General features: G+C 34.9%; 1 protein-coding gene across 1 annotated transcript in view; it reads left to right on the top strand.

Moving 5' to 3' along the window:
* Nucleotides 1-9,290, top strand: part of LOC131875834 (codeine O-demethylase-like) — a 30,993-nt gene extending 21,703 nt beyond the window's left edge. The window contains exons 2-5 of the mRNA XM_059220522.1: nt 6,546-6,702; nt 6,944-7,191; nt 8,607-8,934; nt 9,027-9,290. Of these exons, the coding sequence (XP_059076505.1) occupies nt 6,546-6,702; nt 6,944-7,191; nt 8,607-8,934; nt 9,027-9,290 (997 nt within the window). The remainder of the gene's footprint in view (nt 1-6,545; nt 6,703-6,943; nt 7,192-8,606; nt 8,935-9,026) is intronic.
* The last annotated feature ends 13,042 nt before the right edge of the window (nt 9,291-22,332 follow it).

The following is a 22,332-nucleotide window of genomic DNA, read 5'->3' as shown; positions in this document are numbered from 1 at the left end:
GTTCATCCAATTCTTCTAGAGTTATCTTTCGAAGGAATACTCTGAGGCTTGATGGAACAAATTATACAGGATGAAAGATTCAGATGGAGACTCATCCAAGATGTCTTGGCAAGGAGATTTGGTAGATCACATAGAATGGTGTCACACCCTATAGTCTGGGCTCTAGCAATCCTCCTCTGGAAAACCTAGGCAAGGAGCTTGAGAATGATTGTAAAGAAAGAGAATCCCTCTTGTGTGCACTTTCTGATCATAAAATAATAGGATTAATAGACAAATCATCTAGAAAGGCTATATTGGATAAGTTGCAGACTCTTAATGAAGGTGACCCCACAATAAAGATTGCTCAACTTGATGGTTACCAGGTGAGATATGAAAACTTGAAGATGGAAGAAGATGAAAGGATTACTGCATTCATGGAAAGGGTAAATGAGATTGTTATCAAAATTCAATATTGTGGTGGAACTTTGAGTGAAGATGAATTTTTTTCTAAAGTCTTGAGAGCCCTACCATCGGATTATAAAATGAAGGCTACTACGTCTATTAATAAGTTGAGACAAATGGCTAATACATTTGTCAACCGAGATAGTTTGGTTCGCAAACTATTTGCTTTTGAGCTTGATGAATTTGGACCTTCTGGAGCTGTGGAGACTGAACCTTCTTTTCATGCATCTACATGTATAACCGGTAAGCAAGACAGGAAAAAATTATATTTAAACGAATTAGAAGATATGAAGAGAGAAGATGATGATTTTGAGAAACTTGAAACACTATTTGCTAGAAGAGTACCTAAAGGGCTGGTAGGAAGTAAGTATGAAGGAAAATCACCTTTTAAATGTTTTACATGTAATAAGATTGGTCATTTTGCATCTAGATATCTTGAAAGAAATTCACGATTCGAAGAAAGAGTTAGAAGATCATTTAAGCCTGACCCTGGATATTAGAACAAGTATAAATTCAAGAAAAAAAGAGACAAATCATGCTACATAGAGGATGAGGAATGAATTACTGATTTAGATGATGAAATGACATAAGACTCTGCTAGTGGATCTGAGAATGGCAAGGAATGGGTATTCCTCGCTATCAAGGAAGATGATCCAATATTGGAAGAGAATGTACCTGAAGAGAAAGCACTTGATACTAAAAATGAAGACAAGGATGAATGTGTAATTGATAGTAGTTGTTCACATCATATAACTGGAGATAAAGGGAAGTTTTTGTCTTTGCAAGAATTTGATGGTGGTCTAGTTAGATTTGGAGATGACAAGGCATGTATGATCAAATAAAAAGGAACTATATCATTGGATGGTAAGAAAAATACTGACAATGTTTATTATGTTGAAGGTTTGAGGCATAATCTTTTGAGTGTAGGACAATTGGTAGATAAGGGATTTCAATTACAGTTCAAGGATGGAAAATGCAAAATCATTAACAGATCTGGCTTGGAGATTGCAACCGGTACACAAACAAATGGTATTATATTTCACTTAAACTCTGGTGAAAACAAATATTTGATTACACAGATTGATGAGAGTTGGATATGGCATAAAAGGCTGTGTCATGTGAATTTTGATTGCATTGTGAAGATTAGTTCAACTAAGGCAGTTAGGGATATACCTAGGATTATGAAGCCCTATAATCCGATATGTAAAGAATATCAAATGGGTAAACAAGTCAGAACATCTTTTACGAGTATACAAGATAAATCAAATGGTGTTCTTGATGTTATTCGTACTGATTTGTGTGGCCCTGCTAGAGTTAAAAATTTTCAATTTGATAGATATTTCATGCTAATCATTGATAATTATTCTAGAATGATGTGGGTTACTTTTTTGAGAGAAAAATAGGAAGCATTTGAAAAGTTTAAAATTTTTAAGGATAAAGTGGAAACTGAGATATGATTGAAGATTAAATGTTTGAGATTAGATCATGGTAGAAAATTTACATCCGGTGAGTTTAATAACTATTGTGACAAGCATGGGATAAGTGGACAATTTTCTGCTCCCTAGACACCTCAACAGAATGGAGTTGTGGAGAGGAAGATCATAACTACCTTGGATGTTGCTAGAATAATGATGATAGAAGATAGTCTACCTCATATCTACTGGAGAGAAGCAGTGAGAACAATGGTTTATTCATTCAACAAAGTACATATCAAAGGAGAAACTAGTAAGACACCTTATTAATTATGGTTTGGAAATATACCTACAGTTAAGTATTTAAGAATTTTTGGTAGTAAATGTTATATTAGGACAGATGATAGTATTGAGAAATTTGATCCTAGATGTGATAAGGCATATTTATTGGTTATTCTAATGAAAGAAAAGCATATAGATGTTATAACAAGAGACTATAGAGAATTGTGGAGAGTGCTAATGTCAAAGTAGATGAGTTGAATAGAAGTCAAGTAAAGTTTATGAGAAGGAACTAGTAGTGGAAATGATTATATCTGAACCGATAGCACCTTTACTGGAACAGTGAGTGAACCAGTTACCCCGGCAACATCAGAGAATTCTTCAGTAACTGAAGAAAAGGGAAGAGGAACATGAATTGAGAAGACCCCTAGGTATGTGAGATTGAATCATTCTAAAGATCAAATCATTGGGGATAAGAGAAATGGAGTGAGGACAAGAAAAATACTGGCAACTAATGAGGTATGTTTAATTTTACAACTTGAACTAGTATCAGTAATTGAAGCATGTAAAGATGAATATTGGTTGAAAGCTATGGAAGAAGAATTATATTAGATTGATAAAAATAACACATGGACCTTGGTTCCCCGGCCTAAAAATAAAAATGTTATTGGAACTAAACAGGTTTTTAGAAATAAATTGAATGAGGATGGTCAAGTTATAAGGAATAAGGCTAGATTGGTTTGTAAAGGATATTCTTAGAAGGAAGGAATTGATTAAGGAGATACTTTTGCACCTATAGCTAGGATCGAAGCTGTAAGATTATTTATTGCCTATGCTGCATATAAAAGCTACAAGGTTTATTAGATGGATGCTAAATGTGCATTTTTGAATGGGGATCTTGATGATGAAGTTTATATTGAGAAAACTGATGGTTTTTCACTATCAGATGATACATATATGGTTTGTAGGCTAAGGAAAGATTTATATGGATTGAAACAAGCACTTAGACCTTGGTATGCAAGGTTGGATAAATGTCTTTTGATGCTTGGTTTTACTAAAGGCAGTGCTGACAGTAATTTATATTATAAAATAACTGATGATGATATACTAATTATTTAAGTATTTGTTGATGACATTATTTTTTGAGGTGAAGATAAGTTATGCATAGAATTTTCTAAGAATATGGAGAAAGAATTTGAGATGTCTATGATTGGTGAGATGAAATTTTTCTTAGGTTTGTAGATTACTGTGACTGATAAAGGTTTTTTTATCTATCAAACAAAATATACTAAGGAATTATTGAGGAAATTTGGTATGGGAGACTCTAAACCGGTAAGTACTCCTATGGTTACAAGTGAGAAATTGACAAGAAAAGATGTTTCTGCACTAGTAAATCCTACAAGATATAAATGTATGATTGGAGGTTTGTTTTATTTGACTCAGACTAGGCCTGACATTTTGAAAGTTGAATGTATTATTTCAAGATTTCAGAGTGATCCTAGAGAAAATTATGAGATGGCGGTGAAAATGATTTTTAGATACTTGCAAGGTGCATCAAAATATGGCTTGTGGTACCCTAAGGATGATAACTTTACTTTATGTGCATATACAAATACTGATTGGGCTGGAGATGTCGATGACCAAAAAAGTACTTCCAGTGGAGCTTTCTTTCTTGGAAAGAAGTTGGTTTCATGGATTAGCAATAAACAGTCATGTACTTCTTCATCTATAGCTGAAGCTGAGTATGTTGCTACTCCTACTAACAGTACACAAGTTTTATGGAATATGAATCAAATGTTGAAGGATACAAAGGTGGATTATGATGCACCGGTAGTTATTCACTGTGATAACTCTGTTGCTATTTGTATATCAAAGAATCCAGTATATGATTCTTAAAGAAAGCACATATCTATTTAGTATAACTTTTTGAAAGAGAAGGTGGAAGAAAGTGAAGTCTCAGTAAATGGTGGAGAGTGCATGATGGGTTATCAACTTCCAAAAGTGGCAAAGAATGAATGATGGCGAACGTCTTGAGATCTGATCAAGACTATTTTATTCAATGCAATGTGATTGAACGGTCAAGATTAGACTGACTGTATTAATAACCTAAATGTTTTGGTTTTAGGGTTTATGCTACTGACCTATCTGTTTCCTATAAGGTTGATGATGATTTGCATTGTGAAGTTGTTGGCAAATGTTATGTGTGTATCCAAGTGAAGAGATACTTGATTCTTTCCAGACCAAAGAAGTATGTTGACACCTGCAGAGTATGATTGTAGAAGAAAAGAAAATAAAGTGGATCTCCCTTGGCATTGAAGTGTTGTTATCAGATCAGTGTATTACCTGTTGACTTCTAACCATTTCAGCAGTTGGAAAATCCCTTAACTGGGTAGCTTTAACAAGATTTGTGTAAATTCTTTAACAGGGTGACTCAAATCAATGAGTTCTTCAAATCCTCTTGTGAGGTAACCTTTAACAAGGTTATAACCTTTAACTAGGTATTTAGCCATCCCTTAACTGGGTGATCCCTAGTAGGATTGGTTCCTAGCGAAACCTATTGTAAAGTCCTCAACTGGATTAGACTCCTAACAGAGCGGACTTCAGAAGAGTTCAAAGAACAACTTGTGGGTATTCATCCCCACTGTGGTTTTTCCTAGTTGGGTTTCCATGTGAAAAATCAGCGTGTCATGTGTGATTCTTTTTCATGTCATGATTAGTATTTTATGTTAAGTGGTAATGCATGCTGATCCAGTGGTCTTTATATTTCTGATGTATTACTTGTTTATGCATATGGGTGAAGTGGTAAGGAGATATTAGGCATGGTGAAGATCTAAGTGTTACCAGTCTATGTGTTTCACAGTCTCACTGTGTTTTACCGGTAGTGCCCTGTTTTAGATCGGTGATATTGTTTACCAGTTAATTTAGTCTTTGTAGTCAAAGTGGTTTAAAGGAGATTTTTGGCTATATTGATTCACCCCCCCTCTTAGTATCTGTTGAGTACTTACTATTCATCATTATTCATCAGGCCTATGATGAAAAATCAGTCCAATAACCCTAATTGACGAATATATATGTCGTATTTACCCTCCCATTTGCATAAGGTGAAAATTTGCATAAGTGGGAATTCAATTGATCAAGCATTCAAGAACATTCAAGCATTCAAGCATCCTTCTAAGCATTAAGCATTCTCAAGTCTCCCTTAAAGGCTAGGTGTTGCATTCAGGTCAAGAACTCAACTGTTGAAGAGGAGATCTCTTTCATCATTCAATTCCACACAAGTAATTATATCTATATTTCAATTGCATCCTCCCTTGAGGTGAATTACATTTTATTCATTCATTTACATTTACTTGCAATTACTTACTTTCATCATTTGGTTAATTCCAAAATTTGGGTTTGACCTCAAGGCAAACCCCCAATCCTAACCACTTTTCCTCTCTTTTCTATGTGTATGTTGCATGTGTGCAGTTGTTCTTGCAGATTTGGACTCCATTTCCAGAGCTGCAAAAACCCTTTTCATTTGGCAGATTTTTTGTAGGACCGTGTGCACTTTCAACGCGGTTCTGATGACTTTTTCTCAAATTCACGGGGTAGTTTTGTCTTGACATATTATAACCAGATCCAAGTGGATAGCTTCATCCCATGCTTCTATTTCAATTTATAAGTAGTTTTTGGCTACTTTTACACTTAGTATTGAAACTTTTAATTCAAACAATATTTTCCATTCTAAAAGAGGGGTTAGATTTACATTTCCAAATCATTATCAATTCATTTAGAATTCAATCTCTTTCCTAAGTGAATTCCCCCCTCTTTTAAATATAATGTGTGTGAGGTGGTTGAAGGGAAATCCATAGTGAAACTTTCATCTCTCCTTTGAGGGAAGAACAGATTTCCTCTTAATACTCTCATCCATTCATTTCACCCACATTACACCTTCTATTGTTCTTTTCACTTAAACAAATGATGTGTTTCCCATTTATCTCCACTTGGAAATGAGACCTTTCCCATTTTCATTCCACTTAACTCCTCCTCACCCTCAATCATGATCATCAATTGTCATTGGATCTTGTTCATCCTTTTGATTTTGAATACTATAAATTGAGTTGTTTTTGCTCATTTTTGAGTAACCTCACGATCATGTCATTTAAATCACTTTGCATTTTGTCATTTTTGCACTCATCCTATTGAGAGATACACACCATTAGAGGAGAAAGAAAGAACAATTAAGCCACATCAAAGGAATGCATATTGGTGATATTATTTCATGTTTATTTTGTATTTCATTTTGGTATATTTGTTGATTTGATTAGGTTTCCTGTGGTTGGGAACAAATTAAAATAAGAATGGCTTCCTCTGACTCTTTGAGTAGTCCATTCCAGACTGCTTTTGATTTTGTTTCTGTGGATACATCAGATCAGAAGAAGAAAGGCCGTCTTCAACACCACTTTCTTCTCTCTTGACAGTTCCTGTAATCGACGTGGAAAAGATTCTCTTGCCCTCTGACAACCATGAAAGATGCAAGGAGATGGGCATTCTTTCTAAGGCCTGCATAGAGGGGGGCTTCTTTCAGGTACAATAAAATTCTTTCAGAATAAATAATTAGTAGTCATAGATTTCTGTTATTTGGAGAAAGGATTAAATCATACATTAAGTTTACACTTCTAAAGTTAAACATTCAGAATTGACTCACATTTTCTGAACTTAATATGTTGCTTAAGCTATGTGGTCACACTAACACTCATAATTGACTAACATTCTCTAGACTTAATACTTTAAATTTGTAGTTGTGCTAATTGTGTAATGATCCTCAGATTGTGAACCATGGAATTCCACATTCTTTGGTAGATCGCATGAGAGGAGTGACAAATGAATTCTTTAGTCTTTCCTTAGAAGAGAAGAAAAAGTATGCTCCACAAACAGGAGATTCTCAAGGCTATGGTAATATGTTTGTGGTTGATGGAGATCAAAAGTTGGATTGGGGCGACTCCATAGCTTTGGCTCTTATGCCTAAGAAACTTGTCAAGTTATCTCTATGGCCAAAAACACCATCGGATTACAGGTACTGGGCTGACTAAAAGTTTATAGCTTTCTAAATTTCTTCCTATTATTGTGGATTACAGGTATTGAGTTCGCTACAAGGATTGCCTTAGGTCCAAACTGATAGTTTAACCTTAGACCATACCTTGGGGAAAAGAAAATGTTCATTGAAGAACTTATGAACACCATGCCATAATCATGTTTCCAAATGTTGGCTTCTTGTAAGTTCCCACATGTCACACATGTGACATGCGTTAACTAGGAAGCTTCAATTGTTGATATCATGCAAGTCAATCGCAAGCATACTCAAACATATATTTCGGCCCTAGAATTGGGGTCTATCACTACTACGATGCCAAAGCCTTGACTATGCTACCAAGCAATGTTTCTCTCTGAATCAACCAATTCACCCAAGTCATCTAGGCATGCTTTGTCTCTAAGGTTGCTTAGGTTAGTCTTGGGCTAAAGCCTATCCTCAACATTGACCATGGCTCCAACCTTAAGATAATTTCAAGCCCCAAACCAACATGACCATCATTGTAGTTCTACAACACCATGCCAATACCATGCTTGTAGGTAATGGGGTTCCTTAGATCACACAATTCACCCTGGTTACCTAAGTCATTTACCTTGAATTGTTAAAGTAGTCCAAGTCAATCCTAGGCCTACGTACATACCCAAAATTGATCATCCCCAATTTTGATCTTCACCTCAAGAGTGAGAATCAACAATTTTAGATATATAATAACATGGCCTGAGTAATAGGTTGCATTAAAATATTTAGATGTGACTTTACTTTCTTTCTCGGCTAATGAAACATGTATAAATTTTGTTTGCTCATTATTTATAGCATTCCCTTCATTTGATTGATCATGCAAATATTGTCATTAGCAAGTGCTCAAGAAAAATATTAATCAATTTTATTTTTTTAATTCTCTTTAAAGTGGTTTTATATATTTGTTTCCTTTAGAATTTCTCTATATTTTTTTAAAGGTGATTTTATTTTAGAAAAACACAATATTATCTAGTTTAGAAAATTTCTAAAAGTTGCACTTTGTCAATCCATAAGACTGTTAATCCATAAGACTATTGTTAGAAGTCTACATTTGTGAATTCCATATTATAACTCTAGAATGAATTTTTCTCTCTCCTTCATTATTAATTGAAAACTTATTTTTGTATTTAGCTTTATTGAAGCATTCATTTTCCTTGCATTATCATGTTAATTGTTGATATCACTACCAACATTTTGCCAAAATTTGGTGAGGATTGTAATTGTGTGGTAGCTTTTGTTTAAAATAAAATTTGAGTTGTTTATAATAAACTTTCACTAATTAAATATCAAACCATAATTTAAAAAACATAATGATTGATAATAAAGTCTTTTTGTTAATACTTATAATCACCACCTAATGAGTTTTTAATATGTTATTGTAGAAATACACTACAAAGTTACACAACTCAAGTGGAAAGGGTTGCTCAAATCATCCTTAGTCTATTTGGTGAAAACTTACAATTAAACAATGATTATTTTAAAGAAAAGTTTGGAGAAGATCCAATGATGGCAGTAAGGATGAATTTATATCCACCTTGCCCTAGGCCTAATCTAGTGTTGGGGTTAAGCCCTCATTCCGATGGAGCTGCCATAACACTTTTACTTCAAGATGAACACATAGAAGGCCTTCAGGTTCGCAAGAACAACAAATGGGTTCCTATTCAACCCATTCCTTATGCCCTTGTTGTTAATATTGGTGACCTAATAGAGGTAAATGTTATGTAAGTTTGGCTATTGATTAAGCTATTTCTAGTATTAATAATTTATAAAATATAACATGTGACATTTTAATTTTTTTATAGGTGATGACAAATGGAATCTATAAGAGTATAGAACATCGCGCGGTGACAAACAAAGAGAGCACAAGGTTATCCATTGCTATGTTTTATTTCCCAGGCTTAGATGATGAAGTGGCTCTTGCAAGCAACCTTGTCGATGAAGAACGCCCTTCACTATATGGGAAGTTCAAACAAAAAGAATATATGCACTATTACACAAATACAAAACTCAATGGAAAAAAGTCATTGGCTAACTTTTCCAAAATATGTGAATATTATTCAATATGACTAGTTAGTGTGGTAAGAAATAAATAAATATATGAAAAATAATACTTGGAATAGATGGTAATTCCATTTATGTACAAAAATACTAAGGAAAACAATAATCATGATATGTTTCCTTTAGTTTTTAGAATATATTGTGTTATTAGTGCAATATAAAATACATGATTTTATATGATGTAATAAATGTTATCATGAATATGAGGAAAATGCATGCTCCTAAAATACATATGAGTTATTTATTTCTCTCAAATTTCTTATCTATGAATACTATGCTTGGTAATCTCCAATGATGTATATTTAACATTCTTCTTAGTAATATTATAATAAAATATTAATTTTTTTGAAATATATTGTTTCTTAAATTTTTCTAATTTAATTCTATGCCTTCATGTTATTTTTATTACTAATTCAATATTTTTTTTCTTGTTATTTATGTTATTTCCGTCTTTAAGATATTGAGGGAAAAACTCCAAAGGGTAGAGTGCTCCAAGTTAATATGAAATTGAAGGAGAAAAGAGATTCATAAATACAAAATTAATGACTATTTAAGTTGCATTATGAATTTTACCTTATGAATGATAGTGATGCATTATATATTAATTCATCAACCTTCATTGGTGTAGTGGATTTTTGTGCATTATGGTGGATCCTTGGTTTTTTTTTTTTAAAGTTAATACTTAGTTAATTTGGTCAAAAAAATTTCATGATTTTTGGTTATTTTTATTCACTATTGATCCTTAGAACTAAGTATGACATTAATGAGAACCACCTTTTATGCTAATGATTGAAATTCACAAATTTTTGTTCATGATCTCCATTAATTACATAAAACTAATAATTAAAAGTGTTTTAATATTGGTCATGTTTTAGAAATAGTCAATATTTTAATTAAAATATAATTTAATATTTTGATTATTCTACATATTTAGGTCCTTGGCTAGGAGCATATTATAGTTTGATGCTATGTATACTTTCATAGGGTTTATATTCTCAAGTCATGGTCTCCTCTTGTACAATTACTTCGTTAAATGGAGAAAGTTTCAATATTTATATTAGAGAGGTAGACATGAAGAGGAGAGTGTTTTGAATTTAATGTAGTATTAACATAATTTATTACATTTTAAATTTGTTAGAAAACCTAATGAATGATGTAATTTCTCATGAGAATTTAGGTGAAGATAATGAGCAACATTTTGGTTTTGTATTAGTTAATTTTCTTTGCTTTTGATATTTAGGAAAAAGTTCATTTGGAGATACATTGTCTTGATTTTTTAGGTCCAAATTCCAATGATAGATTTTATTCATCTTCCTCATCTCAGAGATCCGTACTAACAAATTCATATCATATATGCAATTACCTATTCATGTTCATTTATATTGATTTCCCTTCTTTAGCCCTAGATCTAGCCTTCACTTTACAAGTTTTAGATATCCAATTCAACCCCCACAAAAGGATCCACCTAAAGTAAATCAACATCCACCCCTGAGAGGTGAGTCTACTGATTTATCCTCCCTTCAATATAAACGTTGCATGAAATAGGCTCATTCCTTGTTTACTAGTGAATCCCTATTCCACCATATTAAACTAACACACCACAACATGCTAACCAATAGAATCCATTCCTCTAACATGAATCACCCAACATAATACACATTCTTGGCCAGTAGCATTCATTGTTTCCATGAACCCATAGCATAACATAACTTTCTAGTTGTTGGGTGATGGTTTCTTGTCTCATCAATTGGTGTATTCTCTTTCTCTTGCTATAGGATTTCTTGTACTCTTGCACTAATATTTTGAGAATGATATTAATACTTGAGACATTTTGATTATTGAGGACTCTTCAATTAGTTGACTTGGAGCCTTTTTTTAGTACTAACCCCTTTTGTGTGCCTTTTTGTTTGCATGTGTTTTTCCTTTTATCTGGTATGTAATTTCTTGGACATGTGATTGTGTGAGTTAAGTTTTTAAGCTTGGGGGATTGTTCTCTCAAACTTAGTGACATCTTACCTCTTGTTAATCTTCTCGTGGTTAATCAAGCTCTCTCTCTCTCTCTCTCTCTCTCTCTCTCTCTCTCTCTCTCTCTCTCTCTCTCTCTCTCTCTCTCTCTCAATCCTACTTTACTATGAGTATGAGCATAAGTTCATACTCCCATTAAAGTGGGGGATAAATATAGTGTCGTAAATTGCAACCCCTTAAAATTTCATAGTCATTTTTGGGCCAAGGTCATTTTTTTCTTAATCATGTTAGTAAAAATACTTTTCTTTTTTTTTAATTTTATTTTGAATTTTATAAACTTCTTGTAGTATTGAATTCACTACCTTCTATGCCCTCAATTTCAAATTTCTAATACTTTTTAAGGGAAACATACAAATCACCCTTTTTAGATATTGTTTGCTTAATACTTTTGCAACCTGCAAGTGACACCGTTTAAGATGAATGGAGATTACATTATTTATTATCAACTTTTCCACAACCTAGGAGGTCACCTTTTCTTCCCTAATTTTTAGGAGCCTTTCTTTCCAAGATTTGAATGCAAATAAATTATTTTTAACTCCCAAGAAATCCATGCCCATATTTTACCCATATTTTTCTTTTTCAGCCTTTTTCCATTTTTCACAAATTGCTTGAACAATCTCCATAATGAATTGGCTCCAAATTTGATTTTCAAATTGAAATTTGAATCATCAAATGGAATTGCATCACACACAACAAAAAATCTGAATTTAATTTGACATATAAAATTATAAACCAAAAAAAAAATCATGTGCTCCTTTTCACTGTTTTATCAGGAATTGATTCAATCTTTTCTTGATTTGTTTTAGGAATGAGTTCTTGTGGCTTATTATTTAATACAAATTCATCATTTTTATCCTCATGAAACATGGTTAAATCAAAAACATTAAATATGGGAGAAATAGTAAGTTCATTAGGCAATTGAACCTCATAAGCATTACCTAAATCATGTCTCTTCAACACCTTGCATGGTCTAACCTTCTTCATTTTGAGCTTATTGTAAGCTCCAAATGGAAACCTCTCCTTTCTTAAATGTACCATCACATGATCACCAACTTGAAACTCATTATGTCTCCTCTTTAAATCAGCATTAACTTTGTACAAAATATTCATTTTTTTGATATGTTTTCTTACCTCTTCGTGCAAGGCCCTCATGTGCTTATCAAAATGTTGCAAGCATTTGCACTTTTCTTCACACTTTTGTCAATATGATTTAAATCTGAAACACCCATAGGATTTCTTCCATAAATAATCTAAAATGGAGAATTACTCGTGCTTCTTTTAATTGAGTTGTTGGAGGCAAACTTAGCTTGTGTTATAACCAAATCCCACAGCTTTAGTATGCCTCCAACTAAACATCTCAATAGATTCCCCAAACTCTTATTTACCAGCCCAGTTTGCCCATCTGTTTGAGGGTGGTATACTGAGAAAAAATTCACATCACTATTGAGTTTCTTCCACAAAGTCTTCCAGAAGTAGCCCACAAACTTGGTATCCTTGTTATAAATAATGCTCTTTGGAAGTCCTTGAAGTCTCGCCACTTCCTTAAAAGAAAAATATGCAACATTCACTGCATCATTAGTTTTATGACAAGGGATAAAGTGTGCTATTTTTTAAAATCTATCAACCATAATAAAAATGGAATCATGTCCTCTTTGTGCTCTTGGAAAACTAATCACAAAATCCATACTTATGTCCTCCTATGGTTTCTCAACTATAGGTAGTGGCTGATATAATCTGATTTTTTTATTCACTCCTTTTTCTACCTGACAAACTCTACAACATTACACATAATTTCTCACCTCTTTTTGCATTTGAGGCCAATAGTACTTCTCACCTAGAAGTGCCAATGCCTTATCCATGCCAAAATGACCTGCAAGTCCACCACTATGTTTTTCCTTGATTAGATTTAATCTCATTGAACTTCTTGGAATGCAAAATTTGTTACCCTGGAATAACATGTCATCCTGAATGAGATAATCCAACCATCTTGTCCTATTAGCTGAAATAGGATTCCTATAGGCTTTCCATGCTTCTCCAAAATCAGGATCCTCTTCAAACAAATCCTTCAACTAATCAAATCCTATAGCCTCAACCTGCATCTCAACTAACAATTTTTATCTCCTACTCAAATCATCTGCAACCTTGTTAGACTTACCGCTTTTATGTTTCAAAAAGAGTTATTTGTAATAATTCAACCCACTTAATATGCCTTTGACTTAGCTTACCTTGGCTGCCCAAATATTGTAATGCTTGATGATCAATGTACACAATAAATTCTTTTGGCAAAAGGTAGTGTCGTCACTTTTTTAATGCTTTCTCAATAGCTTAAAATTATTGATCATACATATAATTCTTCTTCTTAGCATCATGTAACTTCTCACTCAAGTAAGAAATGGGTTTACCTTCTTGTCTCAAAACAGCTCCAATGAAACTACCACTTGCATCACAATCCACTTGAAAAACCTTGTTGAAATCTAGAAGTGCTAAGACACATTACTCTATGATTTTTTCCTTCAACACATTGAAACTCTTTGTTTCCCCTGAAGTCCACTTGAAATCCCTTTTATCACCTCTCATAGTCTCCTTTAGTGGGGTATGTATGCTACTAAATCCTCTTATGAACTTTCTGTAAAAACTAGCTGAACCATGAAATGATCTCACTTTGGTCACTATTTTTGGTGTAGGCCACTCCACGATTTCTTTCATCTTCTTTGGGTCCATCTTGACGCCATTAATTGACACCACAAAACCCAAGTATACCAACTCCTTCTTCACAAAGCTACATTTCTTGTGATTGATTAGAGATTTTCTTTCTATAATTTTTTCAAACACACATCTAATATACATCAAATGCTCCTTTAGTGTCTTACTAAAAATGAGAATATCATCTAAGTACACAATCACAAAACTTCTAAGAGATTCTTCCAAAACTTCATTCATAAATCTTTTAAATGTTTTGGGTGCATTGGTTAGCCCAAATGGCATGACCAACCACTCATACAAACATTGTTTTGTCTTGAATGCAGTCTTCCACTCATCTCCTTCTCGTATCCTTATCTAATGATACCTGCTCTTCAAATCAATTTTGGTAAAGTACTCAACCCCACTGAAGAAATCCATGATTTCATCCATCTGGTCTAATAGAAATTGGTACTTTATTGTGATCACGTTGACGGATCTGGAGTCTGTGCACATTCTCCAATCTCCTCCTTTCTTAAGCATCAATACTGCAAGCACTGCACAAGGACTTAAGCTCTCCCGAATCAATCCTTTCTTCAACAACTCTATTACTTTTCTATTCAATTCTTCACTCTCTATGGGTGACATTGTGTGTGCTTCCTTGTTTGGTAAACTTGCCCCTGGAATCAAATCTATTTGATCCACCTATTTTTTCTCAGTGGTGGGAGTCCCTTCGGTGCATTATCAGACACTATGTCCTGGAAATCCTGCAACAAATCTGCAACTTTTGTAGGAACTTCTTCACTCACACCTTTTTTATTTTTAGGAATAATAGAAAAATGAAACTTCTCATTTTTCAGACCATTAAGAAATTTTCTAGCATAAACTAAACAAACTCTAGCATTACCACAAACTTGAATATTTTTCTCCTTGAAAGGTTTCAACTTACGCTTCACTCCATTTTTCACAATTGTATAGTTGTTGGCACACCCATCATGTCTTAATTTTCTATCATATTTCATGGTCTTCCAGAAAAAATGTGACAAGCATCCATAGGGATGATATCACAGAAGATTTCTTTATTATATTTTTGAACATTCACTAGTACATTCAGAGCTGATTTCTGACGGTCGTTTGTCGGATTTTTGACAAATTTTCATCGGAGTGTCGACAAAATCCACTGTCGAAAACTCGGTGTCGGATTGGTCGACGATGCCATGCCTGTCAGAAATTCAACAATCCAATGGACTCTACCAATGGTCAAAGAAGTCGTCCATCGAAAGCTTAGTATTCATCATAATTCCGACGATGATCATTTTTATAAAAAAATAATAATTATCATCGATATAAAAGAGCCATCGAAGGAAGGAAATGCTGAAAGGACTCACTGAAGATAATAACTTCATCAACAAAAGATATCAAAGAAATCAGAGAGGGTCTTCATCGACGGGAAAAGTTCTTGAGGAAATAATACTATCGGTGCAACATAAAAATGACCCACCGAAAGAAGCGTTTTCATCGAAAGAATAATATCGATTAGATAAAAACAAGTTACATCAATAAAAGATACCAATGAGGATATAGGTTTCGAGGAGGTTAAACTTCATCGACAAAAGATATCGAAGAAAGCAGAGAGGGTCTTCATCGACGGGAAAAGTTCTCGAGGAAATAATACTATCGGTGCAACATAAAAAGGACCCACCGAAAGGAGTGTTTTCATTGAAAGAATAATATCGATCAAACAAAAGGAAGCTACATTGATAAAAGATATCGATGAGGATATAGGATTCGAGGAGGTTAAAAGGCAAGTTCTCGATATGTGTGGTTTTGTCGATGTAACTTTATCGGTGAAGAATGATAAGGGAAAATAAAGAAAAGCTTCAGTGAGATAATAGACTCATTCATCGATGGGGCATAGTGATATCGATGAAAGAAGTATTTTGATGGAAAAAAAAAGGAGGACACCAAAGCCCAAGGTTTCTTCGACATAAGACCCGATGCATATCAGATATGTTTTGATGAGGAGACATCCATAATGACCGAATACAGTATTTCGATGAAGGGAAAAAATACTTGATCATAGTAATATTCGAAACAAAAGTATTGTCGATAGAAACAAAGAGATCGATGGAATAAAGAAACAAATGATTGAAAGATATATCCTCATCGAAATGATTATTGATTGCTGCAAAAATCATAAACAAATCCCAAGAAAGATCACATTGCCATTAAATTCAAACATGTGCCCAAGTGACCGTTGTCCAAAGTGCCATTACTAACTGATTAAATATGCCATAAGTAGTGGATCAACCATTAAAGGACATAGCATTAATGAATTCACAAGCAATGAACTGAAAGCAAGAATTGGGCAAATTCATAGATAAAGCTCAATAATTCCAAGTAAGTTGTTTGCACACAGACCTCTTTTTGAAAATTCAAATGGATTCATCATCTAAAACTAATAATACCAGAAAGGGAAAAGAACCTATTGATGCAAAAGAAAAACCTACAAGACAGAGAAGGGAAGGGCATCCTTTGGCCCAGGACCTGATTGACCAATGCCCATCATCTAGTTTGAGGTCCAAGAAGATTAGAGCTGATGTGGAAGGCCTGGAGGATCGGTTTGAGGATCTTGGAGACAGAGGGTATGAATTATTCATATATGGGTACAATAGAAGAGTTGCCCCTCAACCTATCAACAATTTATGGTGATTGAACTTAGGAAGGTTAGTTGTGGCTAATGTACTCATGAATGTGGAGCTCATGAAGGCATTGGCAAACAATTATGACCCTAAAACCAGGACCATGTATAACTACATGGGTGAGCCAATTCTTGCAATCACAAAGGAGGTTATTGACACCGTGTTTGAGTTGGATTGGGGATTTGAAAAATTGATTGACCTCAAGAAGTTAACAAGTGAATATTTTAACCTAGAGCACATTTACAAAATGTGGAGACTCCCTATATATAGACCTAGGAATGCAGGGTCCTTAGTGCCACTAGGTTAGGATGACAATGCTCCCTATGATGTCAACTCTTTCCATCCATATTTCAAGTATACCTATTACTGTGTTGCCCAAGTGCTAGGGATAAAAGCCCATCCTTTGATGCATATTGCAGCCATGGTCATTTGTGCCAATTTATAGTGTAAGGACCCCCACTTCTTTGATTTTTCTACTTATTTGGTTGAGGTTTTGAATCATGGGTTAGAAAAGTTAAAGGGGGATGTCATCAATGTTTATTTCAAGCATTATTCCTTACTTATGCATATGCTATTGTATGTGGGCCAAGATGAAGGGTTATGGCTAGAAGAGTTATGTGTCGGGACATATAACAATGCTAGAATGAGAAAACAAGTGCAACTATGGGTTTCTTCATGGCACCAGAGGTATGTGAATAATCAATATTGGAATTTTGAGGAGTTCTTTGTCAAGCCATTATATAGACTATTGGGATGCCAATGTGATCATGCCCTTGCACTAGAGGTTCAAAGAATCCTAAGACCAAAATATTTTGCTGAAGATCCCTCAATTGAACACAATTGGGGAGATTGGTATTGTTTTTCAAACTGCACACAAGTCAGGGTATACGGGTTCGAAGGGAGACCATATTTACTACCACTTATAGTCCCTAACAGACTGGCTTATTTGGAAATTGTGAGGCAACTGTCAATAGTGAGTACAGAACATCTGACAAGCCATGGAAAATAATTAATTGTACCTAGGTTGTTAGTATTTTCAGATTTTATTGTGAAAAGTTCAAAGAGTTATGGCCTACTATAGTCAAAATTGGATTATTATGGCATGGCTATGGGGGATCCAAGGCCCAATTTCGATCCTGAAGGATACATAAGGATAGCCCAATCATCACAAAAGCTGAAGGCTAGAGAGCATAAATCTTACCTACCAGATGACCTCGTTAAGAACATTGGCAGAGAATAGGCCACAGTGAAGCGAATAAAGTTTGAGAAAGCAATGCAGGCTTATAAATGGAAGCTTTATAGAAGGAAAATGGATGAGAATGTGCTACAAAAGATTGAAGACCCCTTGGAGTTTGCCAACAAACTTGTGGAGCATGAATTGGAAATACTTGAGGGAGTCCCACCTCATGTTTTTAGGGATTACATTGATACTATTAGGAATACAGAGCCTTTGGCTCATATGTCTCCTGCTTCAACATCTAGCATCGTTCCATTCACTCCTCAAGAGGATTAACCCCTTGGTTATGCAAAGGATTACCCCCCTGGTTATGCAGAGGATACACTGATAGACTTGGCAACAGGACAACTAAATGTCCAAGAAGTGGCTGACATCAGATTCCTAGAGCATGAAGATTTCATTACTGATAGTGACTGCATTGCTTCCAAGGAGTTCATTGCATTCCTCTATCAACATAAAGGATCTTAAATTAGGAATAACATGAGAAATAGTGAAGAAGAGCAGCAGCTTCAAAAGTTACAAGAGGAGATGGATCTTGTGATGAGAGAAATGACACCTCAGAAGGGAAGACAGTTGCTTAAGGAAGCTGGTGTTCTATTATACTCTAGATGGGACATGAACTCTGCCTTGTTGTTTGATGGATTCCTCAAGAAATAGGACCCAAGTAGGTAAATGATGCCAAAAGAGATTGATAAACTCTTTAGAGGATCAGGATATGATCATGATCAGAAGGCTCTTCTATAGTGGGCTATCTATCCAAAAGATAAAAGACCTATACTGGTTGATATAGAAGAAGCTTTTGGACATTTGATGGTGCAGCAGGTTGGAAAGACTAACCCTAGAACAACTGCCAAACTAAATTTGGATGTCGTTAAACTGAACCAAGATCAGATAGAGTTTCTGGTCCAAGAAAATTGTACATACAAAAGCCTATATGAGAAAACTGATGAAGAAAAATAGAGGCTGCAAGCAAGATTGCTTCAGATTGATATAGGTACTAGTCAAACATTGATGACATACGATGTTGACATAGATGCCATGGATGCCATGACAAACGCTATGTATTGGAGGAACAGGGCCGAAAAGAAATCTCGACAACTAAAAAAGGAACAACAAAAGATGGATAAGTTAGTTCTCGAGGTCATTGACCATAGATTCAAAAGTATGATGCAGGTTGCAGAAATCTATTTGGAAGACATACACTAGAATAGTCAAAGCTATGAAAGAGCATGAAGGGCTCAGGTCTCAGTTGGAAGGCTTGATGAATGACAATGGTCTGATGAATCCAGGTGAGAAAATTGAAGCCGAGGCTCACTTGAAGTCCCATGATGAATTGGAAAATCAATTAAGGAAAGATAATCAGAGGGTGGATGATGGGAATACCCCTAGCGTGCCCTCTTTTTACTGTAATGGTGAGTTAGTATCGTTGGAACAGTGGAAACAAGAGTTCAGTGATGAGAAGAATCAAGCAGTACCAGAGTTGGATTGGGACAAAGATTTGTCACTGTGTTAACAATATTCTATCCAATCATTTCCAGATAGAAAGCGACATGAGGACACTAAACAATGATGTTCTAATGTATAAAGATGATAAGTGCATTGAACACATAGGAATGTTGAACTTGTTTATCTTCCAAATTGTTAACAAAACTGCTAATTAATAGTTATGTGCTGAAAAGCCACAATGCTTGGTGACAATGTATACCCTCATATAAATGAGGGAATTTTTGTAACAATAAGGATCATTAGAGAAGAAGTAGAATATAGCCTCAGGCTTACTATTGTACCATTTTACAAACATACATAATATAATCAGTCATCTTTCTTTTGTGTATATGTTGTGGATTACTGCATCTTTCTATAGGCAGTTGCTTGTGATATTATCTAAAGGAGATAAGGTTACTTGTGTTCTTCCAGTAAAACTTCGTGTTTCATATTGTGGATTTGAATAAAAGATTTACTTGCAAATATAGTTTTGTATATAGTGCGCATGCATATTATCTCAACCATGGTGTACCTGCATATGTATATAGGTTTGTTTATAGGTGGAAAGCCTAAGGTTCAATGCTGAACTTGGTTGCTCTGATACCATATGTAATATTCCATTAATTCTATACTTAAAGAAAATAAATTGTGATCTATATTAAGATAAAAAATTGAGCATTTCAAAATAAAACATAACTACTTCAGTTGAAGGAGAAAACTAACTAAATGTTCTTCAACATAATAAGAATCTAACTAATTTATCTAAAAGGAAGGTAATCTTTTAACGATAAAAAACACTAAACAAATATTATTAAGCTAATCAATATGAGAAAGGAATTCAAATGGCAAGTTTCATTTTTGAGGGAAGAGATAAAGGTTCAGAGGTTACTGTTATCACTGTTTAAAAAATGGGTATTCTTTTCCATAATTGGCTAAGTCTATGAAATTCTTGGGTCTGGTATGGCCTTGTGACTTCTATTGCTTTGGGTCCTAAAGAGGGTTTAGGTTTTAGGTTTAATCACTTTCAAAATGTTTGAGAAAAAACCCTTATAATTCTATTTCCGTGTTACTTTATTCACTTAAGTAATGGGTCCTTTTGTCATGCAAAGTGTTCCCCCCGTTGTTTTTTACCTAGGCGGTCCTTTTAAATGTTTTAATTTTTATTCACCTTTAAATTGTCTTTTCTAATGACCATTGGGCCTTGTAATTGTCGTGCAACTCTCAGTCAATCGGATGGCCCGCATTGATTCGCGAACTCAACATGCCCGAAAGTTACCTATCGTGAAGTAGCGAAAAGTTTTGGTGGGACCCAGCGATGAGGACTTCTTTCTTGGCTAAAGGGCAATCGGTTTGGAAAGAGATCAACAGCTTGCATTGATTCACAACCTAAATATGCTCGTGGTTTGCAAGTTGCGAAATGGCGAAAAGATGGTGGGCCTGAGTGAAGTGGCTAGTAGAAAGAGTAACAATAATGCAAGTCCCTGAGATCTAACCCCTCGCGTTGTTTTGTGAGATAAAGATAACCAAGTTTTACCTTCTGCGAAATAGCGAAAGGGTTTGGTGGGCCCAATGTCCAAGCTTCATCTGAAGATTAAAGACTGATCATGTTTTATCTGATCGGATGGCCCTCGTTATTTCATGAGATCAAAGCGTACGTGTTTTAACTATTACAAAATAGAGAAAGGTTGTGGTAGGTCCCAGAAGCCAGTGGGTTTTCTAACGAGTAAAGAGTGAGTGGTTTAGAGAATAATCAACGACCTACGTTGATTCACAACCCAAAGATGCTTGAGAGTTAGTTTTCGCGAAGTGGCAAAATGACATGGCATTCCAAGTGAGTAGTCCAGGAAGTAGGGATCGCAAATCAAAAGGTTACACATGTGCTCCAGATCACGAAAAACAAAGAACAATCTTGGTGACCAAGTGGTGGGCCCAACAAACAGAATGATATAAATTGAAGACAAAGAGGAGACCTGTCATGCACAGGAAGCATTTCAAAAGTGGATCACACTGAAGTCTTTCAGCGACTAGGAAGTTGACACGCCAGTTCAAGAGGGATCGAATGCCAATGTGAATGGCGCTCATTCAGAGGGCCCACATCTGGCAGTTCTAATAGGTTGTTAAAGGAAGGGCATCTCAAGAAGGATCTAACGGTGGGTGTTATTTCATAAACTTTAAATGCATGATGGTTACCATTCGCAAAATAGCAAAAATGGTTAGCGTTAACCGTTTTGAATGCGGTTAGTGATATAAACCGCTAGGTTAGGACAATGTAAAGATCGATCAAGTTTCAGTTGATTGGATAGCTAGCACAACTTCATGAGGTCAAGATGCAAGATGGTTACCCATTGCAAAATAGCGAAAGGATTTCCAGCCTATTGCCAAGCAAGGAAGAGTCAAAAGGGTAAAAGTGGTGCAAGTTCTATCTGATCCAACGGTTGGCATCTTTTTGCTAGATGAACATGCAAGAGCTTTACGCTCTGCGAAACAGCGAAAGAGCAAAATGAAAAATACTCAGAGCAGTTTTGATCAGTTAGAGACAAATTTTTGAATTCTTTCATGAATTCAATTTTGAAGGGATGGTCGAAGTGTGTAGTGTTAATGTCGCAGTTAAGGAGCCAAATTGCCGTATATATCCTTGCATCAATTGAACAAGGGTATCATTTCATAGAAGAAGTTGTAGAGAGAGTTGGTGCAGAGCATAAGTTTGCAAACCAAAATCAGGTTCTCTTGCTCTTTGTTTACCCATTGCTTAAAGATTGTTGAATTGTGTTCTTGTCCTATTAGAAAATTACTTTGATTGATAATTGGCTTAGTTGCATACTCCTAAAATGGGACCCAGAAGAGAATTAACAGAGAAGGTAAATTACCAAGACCAAAATATTTGTGATGACTTTCTTGAGTAGTTAACCATGTCAACCAATG

The sequence above is a fragment of the Cryptomeria japonica genome, chromosome 5, assembly GCF_030272615.1.
Source record: "Cryptomeria japonica chromosome 5, Sugi_1.0, whole genome shotgun sequence".
NCBI lineage: Eukaryota > Viridiplantae > Streptophyta > Pinopsida > Cupressales > Cupressaceae > Cryptomeria > Cryptomeria japonica.
The sequence above is the reverse complement of the archived record's forward strand: the minus strand, read 5'-3'. Positions and strand labels throughout refer to the sequence as shown.